Source organism: Bidens hawaiensis, unplaced genomic scaffold, assembly GCF_021521415.1.
Source record: "Bidens hawaiensis isolate Kalapana, Puna unplaced genomic scaffold, B.hawaiensis_p1.1 tig00014424_1, whole genome shotgun sequence".
NCBI lineage: Eukaryota > Viridiplantae > Streptophyta > Magnoliopsida > Asterales > Asteraceae > Bidens > Bidens hawaiensis.
The window spans coordinates 259109-282743 of NW_027492254.1; the positions used below are offsets into that span (position 1 = coordinate 259109).

At 40.5% G+C, this 23635-nt stretch overlaps 2 protein-coding genes across 2 annotated transcripts; one reads left to right on the forward strand and one right to left on the reverse strand.

Moving 5' to 3' along the window:
* Window positions 1-17038: 17038 nt before the first annotated feature.
* LOC143546703 (non-specific lipid transfer protein GPI-anchored 12-like) lies at window positions 17039-18635 on the forward strand. The gene is made up of 3 exons (XM_077038311.1): window positions 17039-17603; window positions 18191-18256; window positions 18366-18635. Exons 1-3 carry the CDS (start codon window positions 17216-17218, stop codon window positions 18500-18502), a joined length of 591 nt encoding a protein of 196 aa, XP_076894426.1. The 5' UTR covers window positions 17039-17215; the 3' UTR covers window positions 18503-18635.
* A 2692-nt stretch (window positions 18636-21327) lies between these two features.
* Window positions 21328-22337, reverse strand: LOC143546704 (11 kDa late embryogenesis abundant protein-like). The gene is made up of 2 exons (XM_077038312.1): window positions 22206-22337; window positions 21328-21759 (listed from the first exon to the last, which is right to left on the reverse strand). The coding sequence occupies exons 1-2, from the start codon at window positions 22311-22313 to the stop codon at window positions 21550-21552; spliced, it is 318 nt and encodes a 105-aa protein (XP_076894427.1). The 5' UTR covers window positions 22314-22337; the 3' UTR covers window positions 21328-21549.
* Between the last annotated feature and the right edge of the window lie 1298 nt (window positions 22338-23635).

Sequence of the window (23635 nt, forward strand, 5' to 3'; positions counted from 1 at the left end):
GCCGAGGCGAGCATGGGCAAAAGGGTTTTACCCATGTTTGCGATCAATGAAGGTAGATCCAAGAATCGATCTCAACCCAATCTTAAGGCTAAGGTAGCCAAAAGAAAGGGTCCTCCTGTGCATCTTAAGGGTAAGGGCAAATCACCGGTTATGGCAAAGAAACAAAAGGTTATGGAACCGAGGGGTCATAAGGATGATCCTTGTTTTGGTTGTGGGGAGACCGGACACTGGAAACGCAATTGCCCGGTCTACCTAAAAGAGCTAAAAGACAAGAGGAATGCGGCGCATACCTCGGGTAATGTCTTTATGATTAATGTTGAGCTAAATCTTATTTCTTCTAACACATGGGTATTGGATACCGGATGTGGAACTCATATTTGCAATTGGTTGCAGGGGTTCAAAAAGAATGAAGACTTAAAGAAGGGCGAAGTGAATCTTTTCATGGGCAACGGTGCAAGGGTGCACGTGGTCGCTAGAGGAGACTTCACTTTATCGCTTCCAAGTGGTTTGGAAGTTGTTTTGAGAAATGTTTTGTATGCTCCTAGTTTGACTAGGAACATTATTTCTGTGCACCTTCTTAGACAATGTAATTTTGACTTTAAATTTGTAAGATCAGAAATGCATGTATCATCTAATGGTATCTTTTATTTTAAAGCTGTACCAAACAACGGTATTTATGAATTGGTTCATGATAATACCTTAAATAGCTCATTATATCAAACCTCTACTAAAAGACTCAAAAAGGATTTGAGTGATTCCTACATTTGGCATTGTCGCCTTGGACACATAAACAAGAATCGTATAAATACTCTCCAAAAGAAAGGTCTTTTGAAAACAAACGAGTTAGGTTCGTTTGATGAGTGTGAATCTTGTATTCAAGGCAAGATGACCAAAGAGCCTTTCAAAGGTACAAATGAAAGGGCTAAGGATTTGTTAGGTATCATACATACGGATGTATGCGGACCTTTCAAGCCAACTAGTAGGAATAGTGAAAGGTACTTCATTACCTTTACCGACGATTTTAGTCGATATGGGTATGTTTATCTAATGAAACACAAACATGAAGCCTTTGAAATGTTCAAAGAATTTCAAAATGAAGTACAAAATCAGCTCGACCGAACAATCAAGGTACTCCGCTCCGATAGAGGAGGCGAATACCTAAGTGAAGCTTTTCAAAGTCATCTTAGAGATTGTGGGATTATTTCACAGCTCACTCCTCCTGGAACTCCTCAACATAACGGAGTATCCGAAAGGAGGAATCGAACACTGTTGGACATGGTTCGATCAATGATGGCACGAAGCTCACTACCGCCATCATTTTGGGGATATGCGCTACTCACAGCGGCTCGTATTTTGAATATGGCCCCGACCAAAAAGGTGGATCGAATACCCTATGAAGTGTGGCATGGAAAGGTTCCATCCTTTTCATATTTAAGGGTATGGGGATGCATAGTTTATGTTAAACGTGACACCCCAAATAAACTTGAGGCTCGATCCATCAGGTGTATCTTCATAGGATACCCAAAGGATGATATAGGATATATATTCTATGATCCTAGTGAACAAAAAGTGTTTGTTTCACGCAAAGGACACTTCTTAGAAACTAGGTTCCTTATGGAAGGACCTAGTGAAAAGAGAGTGGAACTTGAAGAGGTTCAAGAATCACTGGATGATACACAGTTGGTCGATACTAGCTTTCAACACGAGGATGTTGAAGATGATCAAATGGTTGATCATACACACGTTGCTCGCAGATCTAATAGGATTAGTCGACCTCCCAAGAAATATGGATTTCTTGTGGATGATTGTTACTTGGTCGATTCGGATGAACCGATCTCCTACAAAGATGCTATGTCACAATCTGATTGTGACAAGTGGCTTGAAGCCATGAGCGCCGAGATGCAATCCATGCACGATAACCAAGTTTGGGAATTGGTTGATCGTCCACTTAACTCCAAACTGGTTGGATGTAAGTGGGTCTTCAAAAGGAAGACCGATATGCATGGAAATTTAGATACTTACAAAGCACGACTTGTAGCAAAAGGTTTCACGCAAACTCAAGGGATTGATTATGATGAAACCTTCTCGCCGGTCGCGATGCTTAAGTCGATCAGGATATTATTTGCCATTGCAGCTCATTTTGATTATGAGATATGGCAAATGGATGTCAAAACCGCTTTTCTAAATGGATATCTTGAGGAAGATGTCCATATGGTTCAGCCTGAAGGTTTTGTCGATCCATCTAATCCTGATAAAGTTTGTAAGTTAAAGAAATCAATCTATGGGTTGAAACAAGCATCACGGATGTGGAATCATCGTTTTAATGAAGAAATCAAAGCGTTTGGTTTCGTCCAAAACGGTGATGAGGCGTGTGTGTATAAATGGGCTAGTGGGAGTATAATCATTTTCCTTATTTTGTATGTCGATGATATACTTTTATTTGGAAATGATATACCAAGTATGGAAAACGTTAAAGCGTGGTTAAGTAGTCGTTTCTCAATTAAGGATCTTGGAGAAGCGACATATATCTTGGGAATAAAGGTCTATAGGGATAGACAAAGGAAATTGATCGGACTCAATCAAAGTGCGTACATTGATAAAATCCTGAAAAGGTTCAGGATGGAAAACTCTAAGAAAGGTTTGGTACCTATTCCTAGAGGAACCGTGTTGAGCTCATCCCAAAGTCCTAGCTCTAAGGAAGAGCAGGATAGGATGAAGCATGTTCCTTATGCTTCGGCAATAGGATCTATTATGTATGCAATGATGTGCACCAGACCGGACGTCTCGTATGCTTTAAGCATAACGAGTAGATACCAGCACAACCCAGGTGACAGTCATTGGATGGCTGTCAAGAATATATTAAAATACCTTAGAAGGACTAAGGATATGTTTTTAATATATGGGTCTGGTGAGGAGGAACTCGTCGTAAAGGGTTACGTGGATGCGAGTTTCCAAACTGACCGAGATGATTCTCGATCACAGTCGGGATATGTCTTCATTTTGAATGGAGGCGCTGTCTCTTGGAAGAGTTCGAAGCAGGATGTTGTCGCGTTATCCACTACAGAATCTGAGTACATCGCCGCTTCAATGGCAGCCCAAGAGGCTGCATGGATGAAAAAGTTCATCATGGATCTAGGGATTATCTCTACCATTCAGGAGCCCCTAGAGATATTCTGTGACAATGAGGGTGCTATTGCACAGATCAAGGAGCCTCGTGCTCATCAGAAAACGAGGCACATTGAGCGCAGATTCAACTACATAAGGGATGAAGTTGAAAAGAGAAAGATATGTATTCATAAAGTTCATACCGATCAAAATATTGCGGACCCACTCACGAAGCTCCTCGATAGGCCAAAGCATGAGGGTCATGTTTGTGCATTAGGACTTCGGTATTCTAGTGAGTGGATTTAATCTGTATTTAGTGTTTGTAAAAGAACGAATGTAATGGGTATCTCATGAAAATTAATTATGTTTAATTATTCAATGAGTTATGTTCTATATTTGCATGTTTAATCCATGAATGACTTATGTTGTTCTAAACGTCCGTAGTCGATCATGCTTGTGGGAACAAGTATGAAGGTAAGACTATTATGAACCCGGATTGGTTGATATTCATGTGATGAATATAAGGCATAGGTTTGCCACCAAGGTTCATAGATATTTGTGGGATACAAATATTGGACATGATCCGCTCTCAAGGATCACTGCATAGAGTTAGTGCAACTGATCATAAGTAATCCTTGAGTAAAGGCGAGTATCATTGTGTCCTTTGACCTGAGATGCATATTGGATCTGGTCTTTTCATCAAGTCTGATAACTTGACTCTCTTCTTTGTTTTTCGGTAACACGATGACGTAAAAAGAAAGAGCTCAGATATCATACGAGATGTCAACAAGGATGTATGCAGTCAAGATGGGATTTGTTCCTCTTATGTGTTGAGAGTTTAGATGTCTAAGGCCTGTTAAGTTAAATCAATGAGAGAATGATCAATCTGTGTCTCTTCGATTTGACAGGACATCTAGCAACAAAGGGATGTAGTGATAAGACTTACCTATGTCATATCAAGTATGGACTTGAAGGGGATGATGTTATTGAATGGCACTTAGTCAAACACACTAGGGGTGGTGACCTGTTGTTAGGCGGTATTCACCATTAGCATTAACTTCCTATGAGTCTCGTGCAAGTGGGAGATTGTTGGAATACCATATGCCCGAGACACATAATTAGGTTAATGCGGCTAGCCGTGTTTGATCCAAGTCGGGTCATACCCAATAACGAGTTAGACACACACCAATTATAAATTTGTTAAGATAAGATCTATAAAACAAATACAGAACACGATACATTCAGAAAATCGGGTTTCTGAATATTTACTTGAAAGTGTTAAATAAATTAATTGGTTAATTTATTTATTCAAATAATTATTATTGGAATAATTATTTAACTATGTATTCTTTTATAAAATGGTTTATAAAAGATGGGGTGTTTATATATTTTATAAAATATAAAATAAAATAAAAAAAAAAAAAAAAAAAAGGATATAATTGGGGCCGGTTTTGGGTGGGCCCCACACCCCAATGTATTGGTCAAATCTTGTCATGTATTTGGTATATAATGAGTATGTTTTACTTAACCATATACCAAACATCATGGATGGATGGATATGATGATAAAAGATAATGATCATAAAGACTTTCAAGTAACCAAAAAATAAAACCACTCTTTCTTTCTTTCTTGTTTTACGGCCAAAAGAAAAAGAAGGGCTCGGGTCTCGGTTTTTTCGTGTTCAAGCTTCCTAGCATAGCTCGGTGTGTGTTGGAGGCTCGGGGTATATTCCGTTTGAGGGTTTTCCTTTGAAAATCTAACATTCACATCATCATCTTCTTCAACCATCTACTAAACTCTTAAAGGGTTAAGAATGTAAGTATTTACTAGCTTGATAGTTTAGCTTTTCCGTATCATTTGATCCTTGCTTCGGGTTTCTAGTAAATAGATTATTGGTAATCTTATAACATGAATAAACTAGGTTATTCATGAACATATACATATATAAACACATGGATACATATGTTTAGTTTGTATATATCACGCTTCCGCCTTAATTGTGACTAGTTAAATGGTTAACTAAGCTTGTTAATTTCATAGAAACCCAACAACTGGATCCGGCGGACCAAGCAAGGCTTGAAATTGTGAATGCACCGATCTCTGGTGTTTCCAATGAAATCATTCATCCCCTAGGTCAAATACAATTTGAGCTAACTATGGGGGATGAGAAACATAAACGAGCCGAAGTTGTCAACTTCTTGGTCTTGCCCACCACTTCATGCCACAATATGATCTTGGGTAAGGAAACGATTGCCCAATTCAACGCCATACCGTCGCCAGCGCACGGCGCGTTGGGGTTCCCAACACCAACAGGTGTAAATTTCGTATACAGAGATCATTTGTGCGCAGTGACAAGTACTCCGCGGGAGGGGAGAATGAAACTTCCAATGGCAGACAACGCGCCAGAGGAATGGATTCTCAACCTAAAATTCCCGGAGCAGAAAATCACAATTGGCGCAACGATATCAGACGAGACGAGGTTGAGAATGAAAAGATTGCTCACAGCATATATGTCGGTCTTCGCGTGGCAGCACTCTGATATGACTGGGGTTCCGCGAGACCTGGCGCAGCATTCTCTCAACACCTTCAAGTCTGTAGAGCCAATTGCTCAAAAGAAAAGAGTCATGGGGGATGAAAAGTCGAGGGCCATGAATGAGCAGGTTGAGGATCTACTGCGCGCAAACATCATCCGCCCGATACGATACCAGACGTGGGTAGCCAATCCTGTGATGGTAAAGAAAAGTAACGGGTCGTGGAGGATGTGCATTGACTTCAAGGACCTCAACAAAGCGTGCCCAAAGGATTGTTACCCCCTACCAAACATCGATGCAAAGGTGGACTCCGTGGCGCCATTCAAGCTAAAATGTTTTCTGGATGAGGACAAGACCGCATTTAGAACCGACAAGGGTGTTTTTTGCTACACAAAAATGCCCTTTGGTTTGAAGAATGCGGGCGCCACCTACCAAAGACTTATGGATGCCGTTTTCAGCGAGCAAATCGGAAGAAACCCAGAAGTCTATGTAGATGATTTGGTGATCAAGAGCAAGGAGGAAAAGCAAATGCTCAAAGACATCGAAGAAACCCTTGGGCGCCTAAAGGAAGTTAACATGAAGCTCAATCCGAGCAAATGTACTTTCGGCGTACTAGAGGGAAAATTTCTAGGTGTAATGGTCACCAAGAATGGTTTCAAGGTGAACCCTGAGAAGGTGGAGGCCATCCTTGACATGCCTTCGCCATCCACCATGAAAGAAGTTCAGAAGCTGAATGGTAGATTGGTATCAATCAACAGGTTCCTAGCGAACCATGCAACCAAATCTACCCCATTTGTCAATACATTGAGAAACTGCTTAAAGAAAAGTCAGTTCAAATGGACTCCTGAGGCCGAGCAAGCTTTCAGTGAGATTAAAGAATGTTTGATAAATCTGCCCGCGCTCACAGCTCCTCTTCCTGGTGAAACTTTGACATTATACCTATCAGCAGGAGAGCGCGCCATCGGCGCAGTATTATTGGTGGATCGCAAGGGAATCCAAATGCCAATATACTATGTGAGTCGGGTGCTGACAGATCCTGAGACGCGCTACTCCATCATGGAAAAGTTAGTTTTATCACTAACACATGCGTCGCGCAAGCTTCATAGATATTTCAATGGTCATCCCATTGAAGTTCTGACTGGTTACAACATCCAGCAAGTCTTGCGGCGCCCCGCGCTCTCAGGAAGGCTGACAAAGTGGGCGCTGGAATTAGGAGAGCACACGATCTCCTATAAGCCCCGTCCAGCAATAAAGGGACAAGTCTTGGCTGATTTCATTGCAGAAGTCCCCGAAGGAAGAGTTGAAGAGGCTCAGCGCGAGGTAGACCCTCCGCGAGCCAATGATCAAGAAAATGTTTGGAGATTGTTCACTGACGGAGCTTCAAACAACGAAGGGTCAGGCGCAGGTCTCAAGCTAGTGGATCCGGAGAATCATGAATATACTTACGCCATCAGGTTGGACTTCAAGAGCCCCAACAATGAGGCTGAGTATGAAGCCCTGCTGGCTGGCCTGCGCATCGCGCACAAATTCGGAGTTAAAAATCTAGAGGCCCATGTTGATTCATACTTGGTAGCAGCACAGGTCAATGGCCTTTATGATGCCAAGGAGAACACCATGCCTCTATATCTAGAGCAGGCGAAAAAGCTCATCGAGCAATTTGACTGCTTCAGAATCAATCATATTCCGCGCAGTGAAAACAAATCTGCAGACGCGCTGAGTAAGATGGCATCAACCAGTTTTGATCACTTTGGCAAAGATGTCAGGGTAGAAGTAATGAGCAACCCGTCGGTGGTAGCGAAGTCTGTCCTGGTAACTCATACAACCCCTTCATCATGGATAACTCCAATAATGGCATTCTTGAAGGAGGGAAAGGTACCAGATGATCGCGCGCAAGCGAGGAAGATAAGACACAAGGCGCAGAACTATTAACTGCTTGATGGCACATTATATCGACGCTCTTATCTTAGGCCGCTCATGAAATGCCTAGATGCTGAGGAAGCAAGCTATGTGATCAGAGAGATACACGAAGGAATCTGTGGAATTCATGCTGGCCCGCGCATGGTGGTTGCCAAGGCAATGAGCGCAGGTTACTATTGGCCAGGCATGTACTTGGACGCTCTAAAGGAGATCCAAAAGTGCAGAGCATGTCAGAGCTATGCGCCAAACACCATGCGGCCAAAGAACAACTTGATTCCAGTAACCTCAGCATGGCCTTTCCACAAATGGGCAATCGACATTGTGGGTCCCCTACCGCAAGCGCCTGGGCGAGTAAAATTTTTGGTAGTGGCAGTAGACTATTTTACAAAATGGGTTGAAGCCAAGCCACTAGCAAAAATAACAGCCGAAGCGATGAAGCAGTTTATCTGGAGCCACATCATATGCCGTTTTGGCTTGCCCATGGAAATTGTGAGCGATAATGGCAAGCAATTCACTGACAAGAAGATATCCAGCTGGCTCAAGGAATTGCGCATCAACCAAATTTTCACTTCAGTTTATCACCCTCAGGGGAATGGACAAGTGGAACGCGCGAACCAAAGCTTGTTAAATGGGCTGAAGAAAAGGTTAGAGGGAGAATCCCATTCTTGGGTCGAAGAGCTACCGAATGTCCTGTGGGCGCACAGGACATTAAGCAAAACCAGCAATGGCGAGTCCCCGTTCAGCCTAACCTATGGAACGGAGGCAATGATTCCAGCAGAAATTGGATGCCCATCCCATAGAGTGCTCATGATGAGCAAGATTGATAACGAACGCGAAAGAAGGTTGGATCTCAACTTACTTGAAGGGCGCAGAGAGGCGGCTATCATCAGTGAAGCCAAATACAAGAAAAAACTGGAAAAATATTACAACCAGCGTGTGAAAGAATGCCACTTTAAGAAAAATGATTTTGTCCTTCGAAACAATGAAGCTAGCCGCGCGATACCCCCGGGAAAAATGTCCCCCAATTGGGAGGGACCTTATCAAGTCTTGGAAGAATTGGGAAAAGCCGCATACGCTTTAAAAGATTTGAATGGAAAGAAGATCCCGCGCGCATGGAACGCGGCACAACTTAGAAAATGTTTCATGTAAAAATGTCAAGTTTGTAATCAAGGCTTTTTAAGCCATTATGAATAATGATACGCGCTATCTTCTCTTAATGTGGATTCTATTACCTTTTTGCATACATGTTTCACACTTCCCTTTATTAGTTTTGAGCAATATGACAACATTGTATTGACATCAAAACGAATTAAAAACGAAGTAAAACATACATGCGCGAGCTTCAAGCTCAAACGCGTTAACGAGTCTTAACTCTAAAACGTCAGGGCCTTAGCCCAATTCTATTACCTTTTGCATACATGTTTCACACTTCCCTTTATTAATTTTGAGCAATATGACAACACTATATTGACATCAAAACAAAATAAAACGAAGTAAAACATACATGCGCAAACGCGTTAAAGAGTCTTAACTCTAAAACGTCAGGGCCTTAGCCCAATAATGTGAGCCTTAGCTCAAACAACTCACAACATCCATCCTACATGCTGCGCAGCCTGACCATAAAATACCTAAACACAACTAAGGCAAAGCAAATGCCAAAACATAGTTGTTAAGGTCTCAGGTCGAGGTCGCGCATAAAATTGTAATGGATATCTGAGTAACACATTGACGCGTAAGGCTAAAAAAATCATAATTCCATAAACGCGCGATAACGTCGCGCAAAAGAGGAATAATGAAAGCGCCAAGACACGTGTCAACATAATCAAGATATGGCAAAATCACTTACAATATGACAAGGGTTAAGTATAATAAATTCCTTACAACCTTGTTCTTATATTCAACAAGCATATCTTATATAAAGAGATGAATGGGAATGCGCAAGATGCGAAGAAGGGAAAAACAAAATTTCATTCCAAAGCATTGAAATTTACAAGTTTACAAGATGAGATACAAACTACAAATAAAAAAAAAACATGAAGGGCTTCTCAAGTCTCCACGTTGACATCAGCCTCTTCATCATCCTCATCATCGCCCTCGGCATCAGGCGCAGCCTGCTCCTCGTCATCTCCAAACTGACCATAGTCAAGTTCTTCATCTTGAATGGAGTCTTCTATCATGACAGTGTCAGGAGCGGATCCTTTGGCCACGCCAGAGCCGCTAGCAACGCCAGCATTCGCCGCGCCATCATCGCCGCCGCCAGCCCCCTCGCACTCGTCAAGTAATTTCTTTAGCGCGACGAGATCGGGCTGGTCAGCAAGCGCAGATATCTGCAAATCATAAGCAAAAATATGAGTACAAAGATACTTGGAAAATAAATCAAAGTAATCTCATTAAAGTTAAAATACCTGCGCAAGGATGGGAATGGGAGTATTCATATACTTCTCCCCCATCGCGGCCATGTCCACGCAGGCAACGGAGCTCTGATAAGGGTACTCGGATGGGTTCTTCTTCAGCATGCCATATTCATAGCCATCCGTAAACCCTTCAGCTCGCCCCACCAAGCGCGCGGCAGCGTTGCAGTCCATCACAAGGGCCTGAACTCGTCTGAGTATTTCATCGCAAAAGCGCAACGAGTCATGCCCTGTGAGATGAGCCAGTGGCGATCCTGCGCGAGGCCAGCAACAGACGTCTCGAGGGCAGGAACCTGAGAGTTTAATAACTCAACAGTTTCCTTAGTCTTTTTCAGCTCCTCTTTGTCGGACGCTGCTGCCGCCAAGATTTCTTCTTTTTCAGCCCGCGCAGCATCAAGTGCTTCCTGGCTAGACGCTGTCGTCGCCAAGGCTTCATCTTTATCGGCCTGCGCGGCCGCCAGCTCCCTCTTCAGGCGCGCAACCTCACTCTCCAGTGATGATTTTTCAGTGATAGACTGGACAAGAGCTTGGTCACGCGCCTCCGCCTCTAACTCCAAGTCGCGCGCTCTGCGCGCGAACTTGGCCGCATCCGCCTCCGCCGCCTGCAGCTTCTCCCGCGCCGCCTGAAGCTCATGCCCGCGCTTCACGAAGGCGCTGTTGGCACTGGCTCTGTTCTCACTGAGCTCGGCTTGGAGCCTTTCAGCTCTCTCGCGAGCATCAGAAAGATGCCAAGCAGACACCTTAGCCTCTTGCTTGGCTTCCGCAAGAGCATCACGTACTTTTACGTAATCAGAGCGAAGCTCTTGGGAGGCAGCAATGAAGGCCGACCCAGCAAACATATGATCATTGAGCAGGTCGTCGCGAGCGCGGTCCTCCTGGAACCTCCTTTCAGATGGAGGCACAGCATGAGCCCAGAATTCCGCACACACACCCATGGACTGAAAGGTGCTGTCTTCAGTTATATTCCATCTCGGGCGATAAGTGTGATCGGCTTCCTGCAAAAACAAAGAAATTGTCTAAGTCATCAAAACATTAAGATGGAAGTCCGCGCAGCGGAGCAAAAAAGAACCTATACCTGCGGGGATGAAGCAGAAAAGTCAGCGCCAGCCCCACGAGAAGGCTCCGCCGCGAAACCTCGTGGCGCTGCAGGGCTGGCGCGGGCGCCATCGGAGTCTTCAGCATGAACCTCCTCATCCTCCTCTGAAATTGGCCTCTTCTCCTGCGACCTAGAATCAAAATCGGTCTCGCGAGGAGGGCTGTGCCCAGGAGGAGGTGAGGGAGGTCTCGGCGCCGCCAGGTCGGCGCGCAAAACGGCCTCCTGCTTCTTAGTAATCCCAATGAGGGGAGATTCATCGCTTGCAGGAGCAGGAGCAGAGCCAACGGCGCTGGCGCAGGCGCCAGGAGTGTCGCCAGAAGCTTGTACGCCAGCTACGGCTTCTATGAAAAAATCAACAACAAGAAATGGTTACTGACTTGATCTAAAAGAAAGTCAGAAAATAAGAGCGCAATACGTACCTTGGCGCAACTCCGTTCGCGAAGCAAACATCGCCATGAAGTCCATTCTACCCTTCTTTGAGGGTAAAACAGGGGACTTCGAAGCGACCTCCGGCGCAGCCTCGGCATCTTGTTGCGCTGTCGCCGGCTCTACAAACATTTGAGTGAGCAAAGATTCATTAGTAATTCTATCAGAATCGCGCTCACAGAATCATAAAACATAAGCAAAAGATAAGCAAAATATACCTGTCGAATGCACAATGCCACTTCCCTTTTCCGTAGCGCGAAGGGAGGAGGTAGCGCCACCATACCTCAAGTGGACAGGAAGTCTGCCCACTTTTTGAGGCAGGGAAGACAAGGAAACCTTAGTGGTAAACCCCTGGGTTTTCCCAAATCCCCCCGCCTGGGTAGGAGGATCCTGAACAACAGGGGCATCATCCTTCTTCTGCTTCTTACTGGCCCCTGCGCCAGTTTTCCCCTTAGCTTTACGCTTTAGTTGGGGCGGTTCCTCTTCCTCCTCCTCTTCCGCGAGCTCCAGCTCATAATTTTCAAGCGCATCTACAATACATGCAACAGAAGTGTTAGCCAAATTTGGTATTATAAGGAAAAATGCATAAGTACAAAGGCTTACCAGGCGCATCGCTGTCAAACAGAAATCCCAGATCAACAGGGATGAACATGTCATCAAAGCGATCGGGGAAACCAACCTCCCCAGCGCCAAGCGCGACGGAGCCACCCTCCACTTGATCATCATAAGCGGCGTGGATATACTCCTTGGTGACTGCACAAAACAAGTCAAGTGATATCAGCAAAAAGAATTATATTCGCGCAGAAAAAAAAAAGCAATGAGATAAACTTACACAACCCGTCGACTTGGATAACGGGCTCAAGCGCGCTGTCCGCCCACCTCTTGCTCATACCAACCCCCACCAGCGCCTCCTCACAAATGTTCTTGGCGGGGGATGGTTCAGCGGTCAGCTTATTAACCCAGGCGCCAGTTGGGTTCTTGAGGACACCCACATCCGCAGGCGCAGAAGAAATCGCGCACATGGTCATGCGGATGGGGATCACACCAGCCCTTATGTAAAAGAACCTCTCAGACCAGTCATGAAGGCTCTTGAATGAAACAGTGGAGCACTTCACCTTCTGACTGCGAGGAACAAATGAGAACCAAGAATCTTGGATCTTGGGCTTGTAAAAATACTGAAAGCGCCGAGGGGTGGGCTCCTCGCGCTGGGATTTGCACATGAACTCAAAGTGAGTCATGCGCACAAGTCCAAACGGATGGACTTGGGATATATGAATCCCATAGAACTTAAGCAGTGCACCCACAAACCTTGTCATCGGGAGACGAAGGTTGCAGTGGGTGAAAAAATGGCTATATAGGGATATATAGCCGGCAGGCGGGTCCGCCGCCGTTTGCCCGGCCGCAGGCAACATGCAGCCAAACACAGGGAGGAAGCCCTGAGAGGCGATAGGGCTGTCAAGATCAGCCTGCCTCAATTTGCAGGGGATTTCATTCCACCTCTTCACGGCTTTGGTCCTCCCTACCTCCTCCGATGAGACCTCAGCAGCCTTCTTCCCCTTGCCGGTCTTCTTCAATGTAGACATTACTAATGATTTTCTACGGCAATGGATGGGGGAGATTGTGTTGTCTGAGCTATCAGACATACAACTGTGACAACGAACAAGGTTTGCTTCTGAAGAACAGAGATTGGGAAGCAGAACAAAGGTAATCAGAAGACAACTAATTGGAATAGAATGAACGAAAGAAAAGCTCAGAAAAATACACAACAAGATGAAGGATAAAAAAAACTCTAAGGGCTGGCTTTTATAGGCCCAGGAGAGAGAAAGTTGGGTGCTGATCGGACTTCACGCGCCCCCACTCGCAGGTGTAAGCCAACGGAAGCGCGACACGTGTCAATCACACCGTATGAGGGGACACGAAAAGAAATAATACAGCTGTTGCCAGAGTTCACGCGCCACCACTCGCAGGAATGACCAATGCGAGCGCGACACGTGTTCCTGACACTCTGTGAGGGGACACGAAAGGCAACTGTAGCACCTCGAGCACACGAAAGGTCTGACACGTCTCCATCACTGACCCATGTCAGCAACAACCAACCACGTTCAGGGACGTTTCGTTTTCAACCAAAAGGATAGATCTTCGCGCAATGACGAGTAATAAGAAGAAAAGACAAAACCCCTACTAAAAGAGCAAACTGTTAAGTCTAACATCTATCTTGCCTCGCTCGCGCGAGACAAGACACACATTAGACTGGGGGGGCTTGAAGAGGTATGTACCCGCCTCAACACCGAGCGAGGCGGGTCAACCCACAAAGATACAGACAAGTGACTTGAAATCAAGACATTATGAAGGCACAAAGCCAAAACCTATGCGCATGGCGCATATCACATATGCTCAGGCATCATATGCCCAGGCACCACACATGCTCAGGCATCATATGCCCAGGCACCACACATGCTCAGGCATCATATACCCAGGCACCACAGATGCTCAGGCATCACATATGCTCACGCATATCACATATGCGCGTGGCGCATCCGCGCGTGGCGCATATCACATGCTCGTGCATATCACATCTGCGCATGAAACATCTGCGCGTGAGAATAAAGAGAAGACGAAGACCTCGCGCATCCTCAGGATAGGCGCGTATCACACATGCACATAATCAACCTCGTCCTTATCCAAATCAGGATTAAGGCAACCTTGATTGTGCACGTCAGACAACCTTCCAGAAGGTATCTTTTTAAGGAATAAGAATATGCTGATGTTGACAGCTGCCAAATGAAAGGTGGACAACTCAGCATAACACATGTGCTACCACGTGATTACAACCAATGAGAAAGCACCAGGTGTCCCAGAGGACACGTGGCGCAGAGCAATTGGAGGAGGCCAACAAGGCTGAGCCCAATCAGTGGAAACCCTAGCACTATAAATACAGCAGCAACTCCACAAGGAAAGGATCATCCAACAACTGACAGTTACAGCCAGTAACATACTCATTCATTCACATTCAATCATATTCAATCACATTCACTCACAGACAGTTACATCTAGTAACACAATCACACAGAGTATTCAGCTATTAAGCAATACTCTCCAGATTTCCTTACTGGGATAACATTATCTTCTCCTACAGATACTTATTCTCACACCGGAGGGTTACCCCAAAGAGGACCCCTCTGTCCCTTTCTGAGGGGTAAGTTGACGGTGCTGTTCATTTTGTAGGTGGAAGAACACAGATCCAAGAAAACCATCGGTGAAGAAACATAATCACACCCGAGGAAAGTAGATCGTCTACCAGTGAGTCGATCCACGTCTCTTCAAATACTAGCTATGAGATTTCGCAATATACTTATTAAAGAACCTTACTACGTACCACAAGGAGCCCATATAGGTTTTCGATCCATTTTAAACCAACACTAAAAAACTCAACACCCTTTTTAACTTAAAAACTGAGACTTTGTACCAGTTCAAATCACCTTACTAAGTATCAACTTTTATTCCTCTTTTCCATCTTAATTAAGAAAACAAAAAGACATCTTATGATAATGTATCAAAGTACACAAGAAACATGTATATAAATAAGTGATATTAATGTGCCATCTAGACTTCTAGAGTATCGATTGAAACCAAGTAGATCTAGGGGATTGGCAACGACAAAGTCAGTTGTTTACCAAACACGACATAACGTGTCTTAACAACCAACACGTGTTTATACCATTCGTTTTTAATACTAGCTTTTGGCTTTCTCGCGCATGAGGTTGTAGAGCTACTTAATCAGTCGTGTCAATTAGGTCATGCATGGTAATGTTTATGACCTCACGATCTGTAAATATTATTTTTAAACGACTTAGTTTTGCTATTCAAAAATGGTATGCGGCGCAACTTGTTGCCCATTTACCTTCTGTTAGGGCTGTGCAAAGCTGATTACCCGACCCGATAAAGACCGACCCAACCCGATAAAGACGACCCAACCCGATAACCGAAAACTGCAAAAAAATGAAACCGAAAACCGGACCTTTTAAGGCGGGTCGGGTATCAGTCTTAATTGAAATCGGTTTTGCGTTCTTAGAACAAAAACTGAACCCGAATTTTTTTCAGTTAACAGGTGGATTATATAGCTTAGAATTGGATGTGTGTACCTTCTATGGATGGAATCTTTTGTTGATATTGGTGTGAGCTCAAAAGATTCACACAAACATGATCAAATCTTCATTTTATCATTATAAGTAACTTTTTTTTGATGTTCTTCGCTATTTATTCCAACCTCCACGTACAATAAATATATAAAATTCTTATTCCATTTACTTAAGCTGATTAAATTCATCATCACATATATATTATCACATTGTGAACTTATAATTAGGGAATCAATTCAATTCATTATGTATTTTGGCAATTTTTTTGTAATCGATTATTCGGTTTTAGTCGTTTTCAATGGACCCGACCCGAAACCGATTGTGAACGATATTAGAGACCGACTTTATAATTTTGTAAATAGGGCCGGTCCGGGTTCGGTTTTTTTGGGCCGGACCTAAATGTGCACACCCCTACCTTCTGTATGAATATAAAACTACTTTCCAAACCATAGTTCGATTTTCACTCTAGATCTGATAATTAATACTTGATACAAGTTGAAGGAATTGTCAACCAACTAATTGTCGTCCTAGTTTTCCCATTGATGATTTGATGCTTAATATTATATCCAAGACCGTGTATCCAACTATATAGGTGTGAAAAGGGGGGAAATCTATCAAAAAGCTTGACAAACTATTAATTTTGAATAACTACGATCACACAAAAATTCCGCAATTGATGTTCACAAATTCCCCAAAAAAGTTGACATGAGAACAAGATGTCCTTTCCAATGAGTTGAATAAAAGTAAGATGCCTTTTTTTCGTATAGAATATAGTTGTAAACCAATGGTTGGTATAATGCTGCTTGGGAAAATAAAATTGAATGTTGAAATGGTTTCTCTTCCCATGCCAACTCATGGGTGATTTTTTTTTCTTTTAACCAACAAAACCGACCATCATTGGCAAAGGGCCGTCCATGCCTGTGATCATAGACAACGTTAGTGACCTGGTCCGCCACCAACTTTAGAGGAAACTTACCGTCCGAACTCTGAAGGCTTACCATGATAAAACCCTGACTCGCTCATCACATATTTATCACAAATGAGACTCGAACCGATGACCTCACATAGAAAGCTATCAAGATACCACTAGAGCACTTTGCTCATTTTGGTGCCAACACATGGGGGTTAGGGGATACCATAATGAGTTTGTTAGTGAGATCATACATAATATATTGTTAATCAAAGTTTGAAAAGCAAAAATTATGTATACCGAATTATCGATTGGTCAAACAACCAATTAAAATGCTTATTCGAGTTTAAAATAGTGTCAAAAAATTACTAGCTTTAATGAAGCTGACAACTACCGAATAATTGTTAAAGGTGTGTATGAGTTTATGACAAATTTTTGGGAAAATAAAAACCAAATAAAGAAGTTTAGGTGGTTAGTAGATAAAAGGAGAATTTAATTTGCACAGCTAAAGTTAGGCCATATCTTTCCACCTTTCCGAGTCAATGCTATCCAACCACCATCAATATCCTATATACACCCCCAATGCAATTTCTTCACTCTTAACACATTAGCAAATCATTCCCATCTTTCTCCGCTTACACCACCGTCACCACCACCACCACCGCCATTGTTTTACAACCATGATCAAGTCAAACACCACAATTATGATGCTTGGCATCATAGTCGTGTTGTTTTCCACATGGCTTCCATGTTTGGAAGCCCTGTCACCTATGGGAGCACCAATGTTGTCACCAGGCATCCCAATAAGTGCACCAACACCCGCACCGGATTGTATCACCGTGTTGGCTAATGTTTCGGATTGTTTGAGTTTTGTCTCAATTGGAAGTAACTTGACTAAACCGGACAAGCCTTGTTGTCCGGAAGTCGCAGGGTTACTAGAAAGTAACGCTAACTGCTTGTGCCAGTTAGTTGGTCAAGCTAAAGACTTTGGAGTAGATATCAATAGAGCAGTCCTGCTTCCAGATGCTTGTAAATTGGCATTTCCTTCTAGTGTTGCCTCTTGCCTAGGTACGACTACTCTCTAAATCTTGTCCCATTTATTTAATTTTTATATACTAGCAAATTAAAATTTCACTATTTTTTTTGTATTGACAAACAAACTATATTATTGATGGATTATATAAGTAAATGAATTTAGTGAAAAAAATGTCACTTTCAGGCATCCATTTAGGACTCTTTTGTACAAGAAAATGGCTCGGTGACAAAGACCGGGACCATTTTTTATTATTGTTGTTGTTTTTTTTAACAACTTATATTTTCAGTCTTAAGTGACACTATAATCTATGACCTTTTGATCGAGAGTCATAAACCTTTGTCACTACACCAATTAAACTTGTTATATAGGGTTATATAGCAGATATTATAGTCGTAAAAAAACCAGTTTCTCATTACTAGAAAACTAGGTATATAAGGTTGAACACGCGGTGATAAAAATCTCCATAGGTGACTTCATTTCGCAACAGCTTACTACCTAGACTTATTTGCAACCAAATTTAGTGACCAATTTTGTTTTTGCAAATCTTGTGACAGTTTTGCGACCAAGTATAGCTACTAATTTGCGACCGTACATTTTCTTGTTTTTGATTTTATATCAGGCGGTTCTTCACCAACATCGGCTCCCACACCTAGCTCAGGAAGTGGAACTCCTGGATCACCATTAGGTAACAGACACCTCTCTCTTTATATATATATACACACACACACACGTACTCGCGTGTGCTCTAACTATTTTTCCTTATGTGTTTTCTTGTGGTTGATGAATTTAAACAGCTGGTCCAGGGCCTGGTGGAGCAGCGTCGAGCCCTTCTGGAAACGGCGGTAGCAATGGCGCTTCTGGCACTGCAGTTCATGATCTTTCGACCATCGTTTGCTTGGCGGTTGCTATCTTCATAGCATACTACTTTTAGCTTCATTCTTTTACTTTACTATATGCTTCCTATTCTCTACATTTATCGTATCTTGTTATATTTATAAGTAATATTAATTCACACATTTGATGTTGGGTGTACTCAATAATATTTAGTGAGTTTGATCTGTTTTGTTTAAAGGTTATGTGGCACAAGGGTTGATACGCTCTTGAAGGAAAAAGTTGCTTGACAAATCATTGATGATACAATGATATTAGTTGCACCATTAATCCATGTGAAAAATAACTTGATTCAACTAGCATGAAACACAAACACACACGAAAGCAAATAAATGAACATGGGAATGTAACATAGTTTGGTTTAAAATGACTTACATCCAAGTTGGTAAGTGTGATATTCTTATTATGAGGTGTTAAACATCAACATATGATCAATATATTGGCTAATAATATTATAATAAGCTGGTTAAACAACCAAGTGGGTTGGGCTTTTTGGGCCGGCTGCCTGCACCGTACTGTTACTCTTCATTTTCTTGTGACTGCCTCGAGTAGAGGTGCACAACATACCCGGTTCCGGACTCGGTCAGTGTATCCGACCTGAAACCGGTTCCCACCCATATCCGACCCGCGGGTAGGACCAGGTATAGGATTTCCTACCGGAGCCATACCCGGAACTGGAAATACACGGTCAAAACCTGACCCTACCCTACCCGAAAAGCGAAAAAAAAACTCAGTGGAACCGGTCAAATACCCGACTATACCCGGAACTGGTTACCCGGATCTGTTTTTGACTTTTGCTGACCATACTTGAAACTGGTTCCTAAAACAACCGATTTGTGTACCTCTAGCCTAGAGGCCTACAAATCCAACACCCATTACAACAATTTAAGCATATGAGTAGCGCTCGAGCTCTCTTATTAGAAAACATTAATCTAACCATGATTTTTTTACCTCATCCAGTTTTTTAGCAAAGCTTATCCAGAGCAACTTGCTTGTTTACAATCCCATAACGAAATGACTGTTCATGGTCTTACCTTTAATCATTATTTTCTATCAACAAACTCTGAATAACGAAACCTTAACGTCGTTAGTCTTTTAATGACGTGGCATGCTTGAGTATCTAAAAATCGCTTATGTGGCATATAGGTGGTAAAAACTTGCTTATCATTCTTTTAAGAAAAAAAAATACATTATTTACAGTTTCTTATACATTAAAAAAAAGAATGGTTTTAAATAATTCCAACTATTAACTGTTGACAAATAAAAGTCCCAACTAACAATATAGCTGACAACGACCCCATCTTTTAAATATTTGTTTCCAACGATCCTTGACTAACAGAACGTCAGGATAATATTTTTGCTCGGAAAAGTCAATTTTTTTGCTGGAAAACTCAACAGGCAATTAAATATGTTTTTTTATTCATGTTCGATCATGTTTCATCTATCTTTGTTAACCCATCCCAAACACATGCTTTGTCAAATCTCTATTAACCCATCTCGAATCTTGCTATTTGTAGAGGATGAGAATATGATGGGAGCTAAACCATAATTAGTACTGACAAAAATCAACGCATGTAAATCCTAGTTGGATCTAAAAACAATATTGACAAAAATCAACGCATGTAAATTTTAAGGTTGTTTGTTTACATCATAATGGAACCATTCAGATATAAACATTTGATTTATTTAAACTTTAGACTGTTCGATTTTAAACAAAAAATCATTTAAATGATTAAAATTAGGTCTGAATCATTCAGACTTATTATTGTTGTTTATTATTACTGAATGAGACATAGGCTCATTAGGATATGACTCAAATTAAAACAACATGCAAGAAAATTATGATGACTTAAATATACATTTGACATGTAAGCCAAATTATTTTTGTTTATTAGAAACTAGATTTTGAACCCGTATATTACATGGGATTTGTCAAATAATAAAAATAAAAAGATTCATTATTTTAAAGAAATGAACAAAATTAAAGGTAAAAATAAAATATATAGTACAAACAATAAGAAGTCTAAAATCTCAAATTTACAAAATCGATTTTTTATATACAATATTTGCATAAATTGTTTTGACCAATTACCCGTTGATACCTATGATGAATGAGATGAAAAATTAGAAAATTAGAATGAAAATTATAACCCATTTCTCAAATTGTTTTATTCTATTACCTATGAATTGTTAGAATAAACAAGATGAAACTAGATAATTAGAAATGAAATTATAACCCATTTACCAAAATTATCTTGAACCATGACCCATGGATTGTTAGGTAGAATTAAACGAGAGATTAGTGAATTAGAAAGGAAATTATAATCCATTTATCAATATGGTTTTGCTCTATAACCTATAAATAAGTTAAATGAATAAGAAAAGAGATTAGGCCAAGAATGAATATGAAATTGTCACATCATCTTCATTATTTTCTTTTATTAGTATAGTTAGATTATCCTTTTTAGCCTAGTTATTTTTTGTTTATTAGAGATTATTTGACACTTGAGCCTAAATAATTTTATTTATTAAAAATTATTTATAGTGAGATAAGATAAATAGCTTCAATATACAATATTTTAATTAGTTTTCCTTATGCTATTCATTTTTTTATCTTTAATAATTATTTATATTATCATTATTTCATCCCTTGTCATTTTCTTTTATTATTATTATCGTTATTATCATTCATTCCTTAGTCATGCTATTCATTTTTTCTCTTTTATTATTTCATAATTTCTAATATTATGAAATTAGAACAATAATAAATTTCTGATCACCAAACTACCAAAGTACTAATAACTAATTAAATACTAGCAGTAGTAGCAAAGTTAAAAGTTAATTAGTAAAAGCCAAAATATAACTCTCATATTATATGTCTCATACTTTATTTCTGATAACACCACTGGTGTATAAAGGTGCTATCAACGATAGACAAACTATACAATCAAACTCCCACAAAAACTATTAAAAGGGAAAAAAAATAGAAAAAAAAAAAAGAAAACCCAACATGAAACACACAAAGCTAACGTAGTGATCCATTCAAAAACATCTCAAGGAACACGTACGACTTTACATCCACCACCCTTATATCCCGCCGGTTCCCGTGTGACGGCCACGGGCCGTGGTTGTGTAGGTATGAGTTCCAGTGCCAGTCCCCATGGTTCCGGCCGCCCGCTGGGCGGCGTTGTGCTCTTTCGCGGCCTGCTTCTCATACTCGGCCTCGTGTTTCCTCTCTTCTTTCTTCTCTCTAGCCATTTCCTTTTGCATAGGGTCATGAGCAGTCATCTTCTCACCCTATTCAATAACAAGGTTAATTATTCGACCGCAAAACAACATTGCTAAACAACCAGAATATTTTACCAATCAAGTTTGAACAAAAACAATAGTGGCTTTTGTATTTTTCTAGTAACTAATATTTACTTGATTATTGAATTAGTAAATCGATCCGATTCCAATAAAGAGACATGTAAACGAACAATAAGTCATACTGCATCCCTTTTAAATAACAAATTTGAGCCTACTTAATTTTGAAAACAATATTTTTCTAGTAACTAATAATTACTTGATTATTGAATATTATTTATTATAGTTTATATAATAAACTTACAATTTGTATTTATATATATAGAAACAAAATTCCATAAAATTCGATTGGGATTCGGTTATAAAAAAATTTTAAACCAAACCGTTAGTTTTTTATTCATGATTTTAAGATAAACAAAAAACAAAAACATATATACCTTCTCTTGAAGAGTTGCTTTAGTCTTCTCCATACCGGCTTTGGCAGACGCCGCCATGTTCGAGACCGACTCCTTGACGGAGCCCGCAGCATTTTTGCCTGATTGCATTTTGTTTGATCACTTTCAAAAGGTTGGTCTTATCAATTAACTGGATGGTTAAGTGAAAAACTAAGCTGCTTAGGTAATGCATTAAATAGCTATGGTTGGTTGTAAAGGTTGATGCCACGTGGTTGGAGGATGCTACGTGGTTACAACATTAGGTGCCACCGAGTTCCTTTGGACAGATGGTGCAATAGCAAAAGATGGTGGCAATAACCCCAATGTTAGGATATACATTACCTAGGATGATATACAAATAACTTTATCATTTTCTATTGTTCGACATTTTTAGGTATATGAAATGAAAGAAAGAGACTGTAACTTTATAAATATTTAAACAATGAATTTTAATAATATGAAGATATATTCTAAAATACCTCATCCGTCTCATTATAAGTGTTTATGTCTGAAAAATACAAAGTTTAAGAGCATTCACATACCATTCCATATATTTTCCCTATAATTTAGCTAAAAAACATCATTCCATAAATTTATCTATCATTTTTCAAAATTCTTTCACATTCTATTCCCTATTCATATCCATAAATTAATTAATTATTATTTTTTTCTCTTTTGTTTTATTATATAGTATATGGTGATTGGTAGATATGTGATATATTCTATGGTATGGATCAAAAATGAGTTCCTATATTTAGAGATTTACTTTAGTTGCTATATAACTCATCCATATAATAGGGAATTGATTGGAGTGGTGATTTTGATGGTTTTCTTAAAATTTACCATAAATTATATGGGTTTGACAACTTTAGAGAATGAGTTGAGAATGCTCTAAGGTGTATTGAATGATTATTTTCTTTTTCTTAACAAATGATAATAATGCCCTTAAAAAGTAGGTCCATCAGTACAAAATAAAGTGCTAATATCGCGCTTTTTAACCAAATATGACGATAGACCAACCGCGTTAAAAGCTATCGTTATATTTGATATGTACCGCCTTATTTAATAAAACATGACCGCCTTATTTGTTATTTGAGTCAATTACTAAAACCGCCTTAATTGAACCTAATATATTAAAATTAAAACCGCCTTAATTGAACCTAAATAACCGTAGAATAAAAACCGCCTTAATTAAATCTAATTTCAAGTCATTTTCATATATAATTCATATAATACTTTTTTTAATCGACCAGCCAAAACTTTTTATTATTATTAATATAAGCATAATTCATATATTAATGGTGATTTTAATTCAAAATCATGTAAATAAAAATAATATTAATATATCATTGAACCATATATAGATAAAGCATCCATATATATATAATCTAAAGCATTCACTTATACATACAAAATATACAAACATTCACTAG

Excerpts from the sequence above, each read along its gene's own strand:
- LOC143546703 (XM_077038311.1), top strand. The coding sequence starts at position 17,216 with ATGATCAAGTCAAACACCACAATTATGATGCTTGGCATCATAGTCGTG. Across the intron at positions 17,604-18,190 it reads TAGTGTTGCCTCTTGCCTAG|GCGGTTCTTCACCAACATCG; the intron begins GTACGACTACTC and ends ATTTTATATCAG. Across the intron at positions 18,257-18,365 it reads AACTCCTGGATCACCATTAG|CTGGTCCAGGGCCTGGTGGA; the intron begins GTAACAGACACC and ends GAATTTAAACAG.
- LOC143546704 (XM_077038312.1), bottom strand. The coding sequence starts at position 22,313 with ATGCAATCAGGCAAAAATGCTGCGGGCTCCGTCAAGGAGTCGGTCTCG. Across the intron at positions 21,760-22,205 it reads AAGCAACTCTTCAAGAGAAG|GGTGAGAAGATGACTGCTCA; the intron begins GTATATATGTTT and ends GTTATTGAATAG.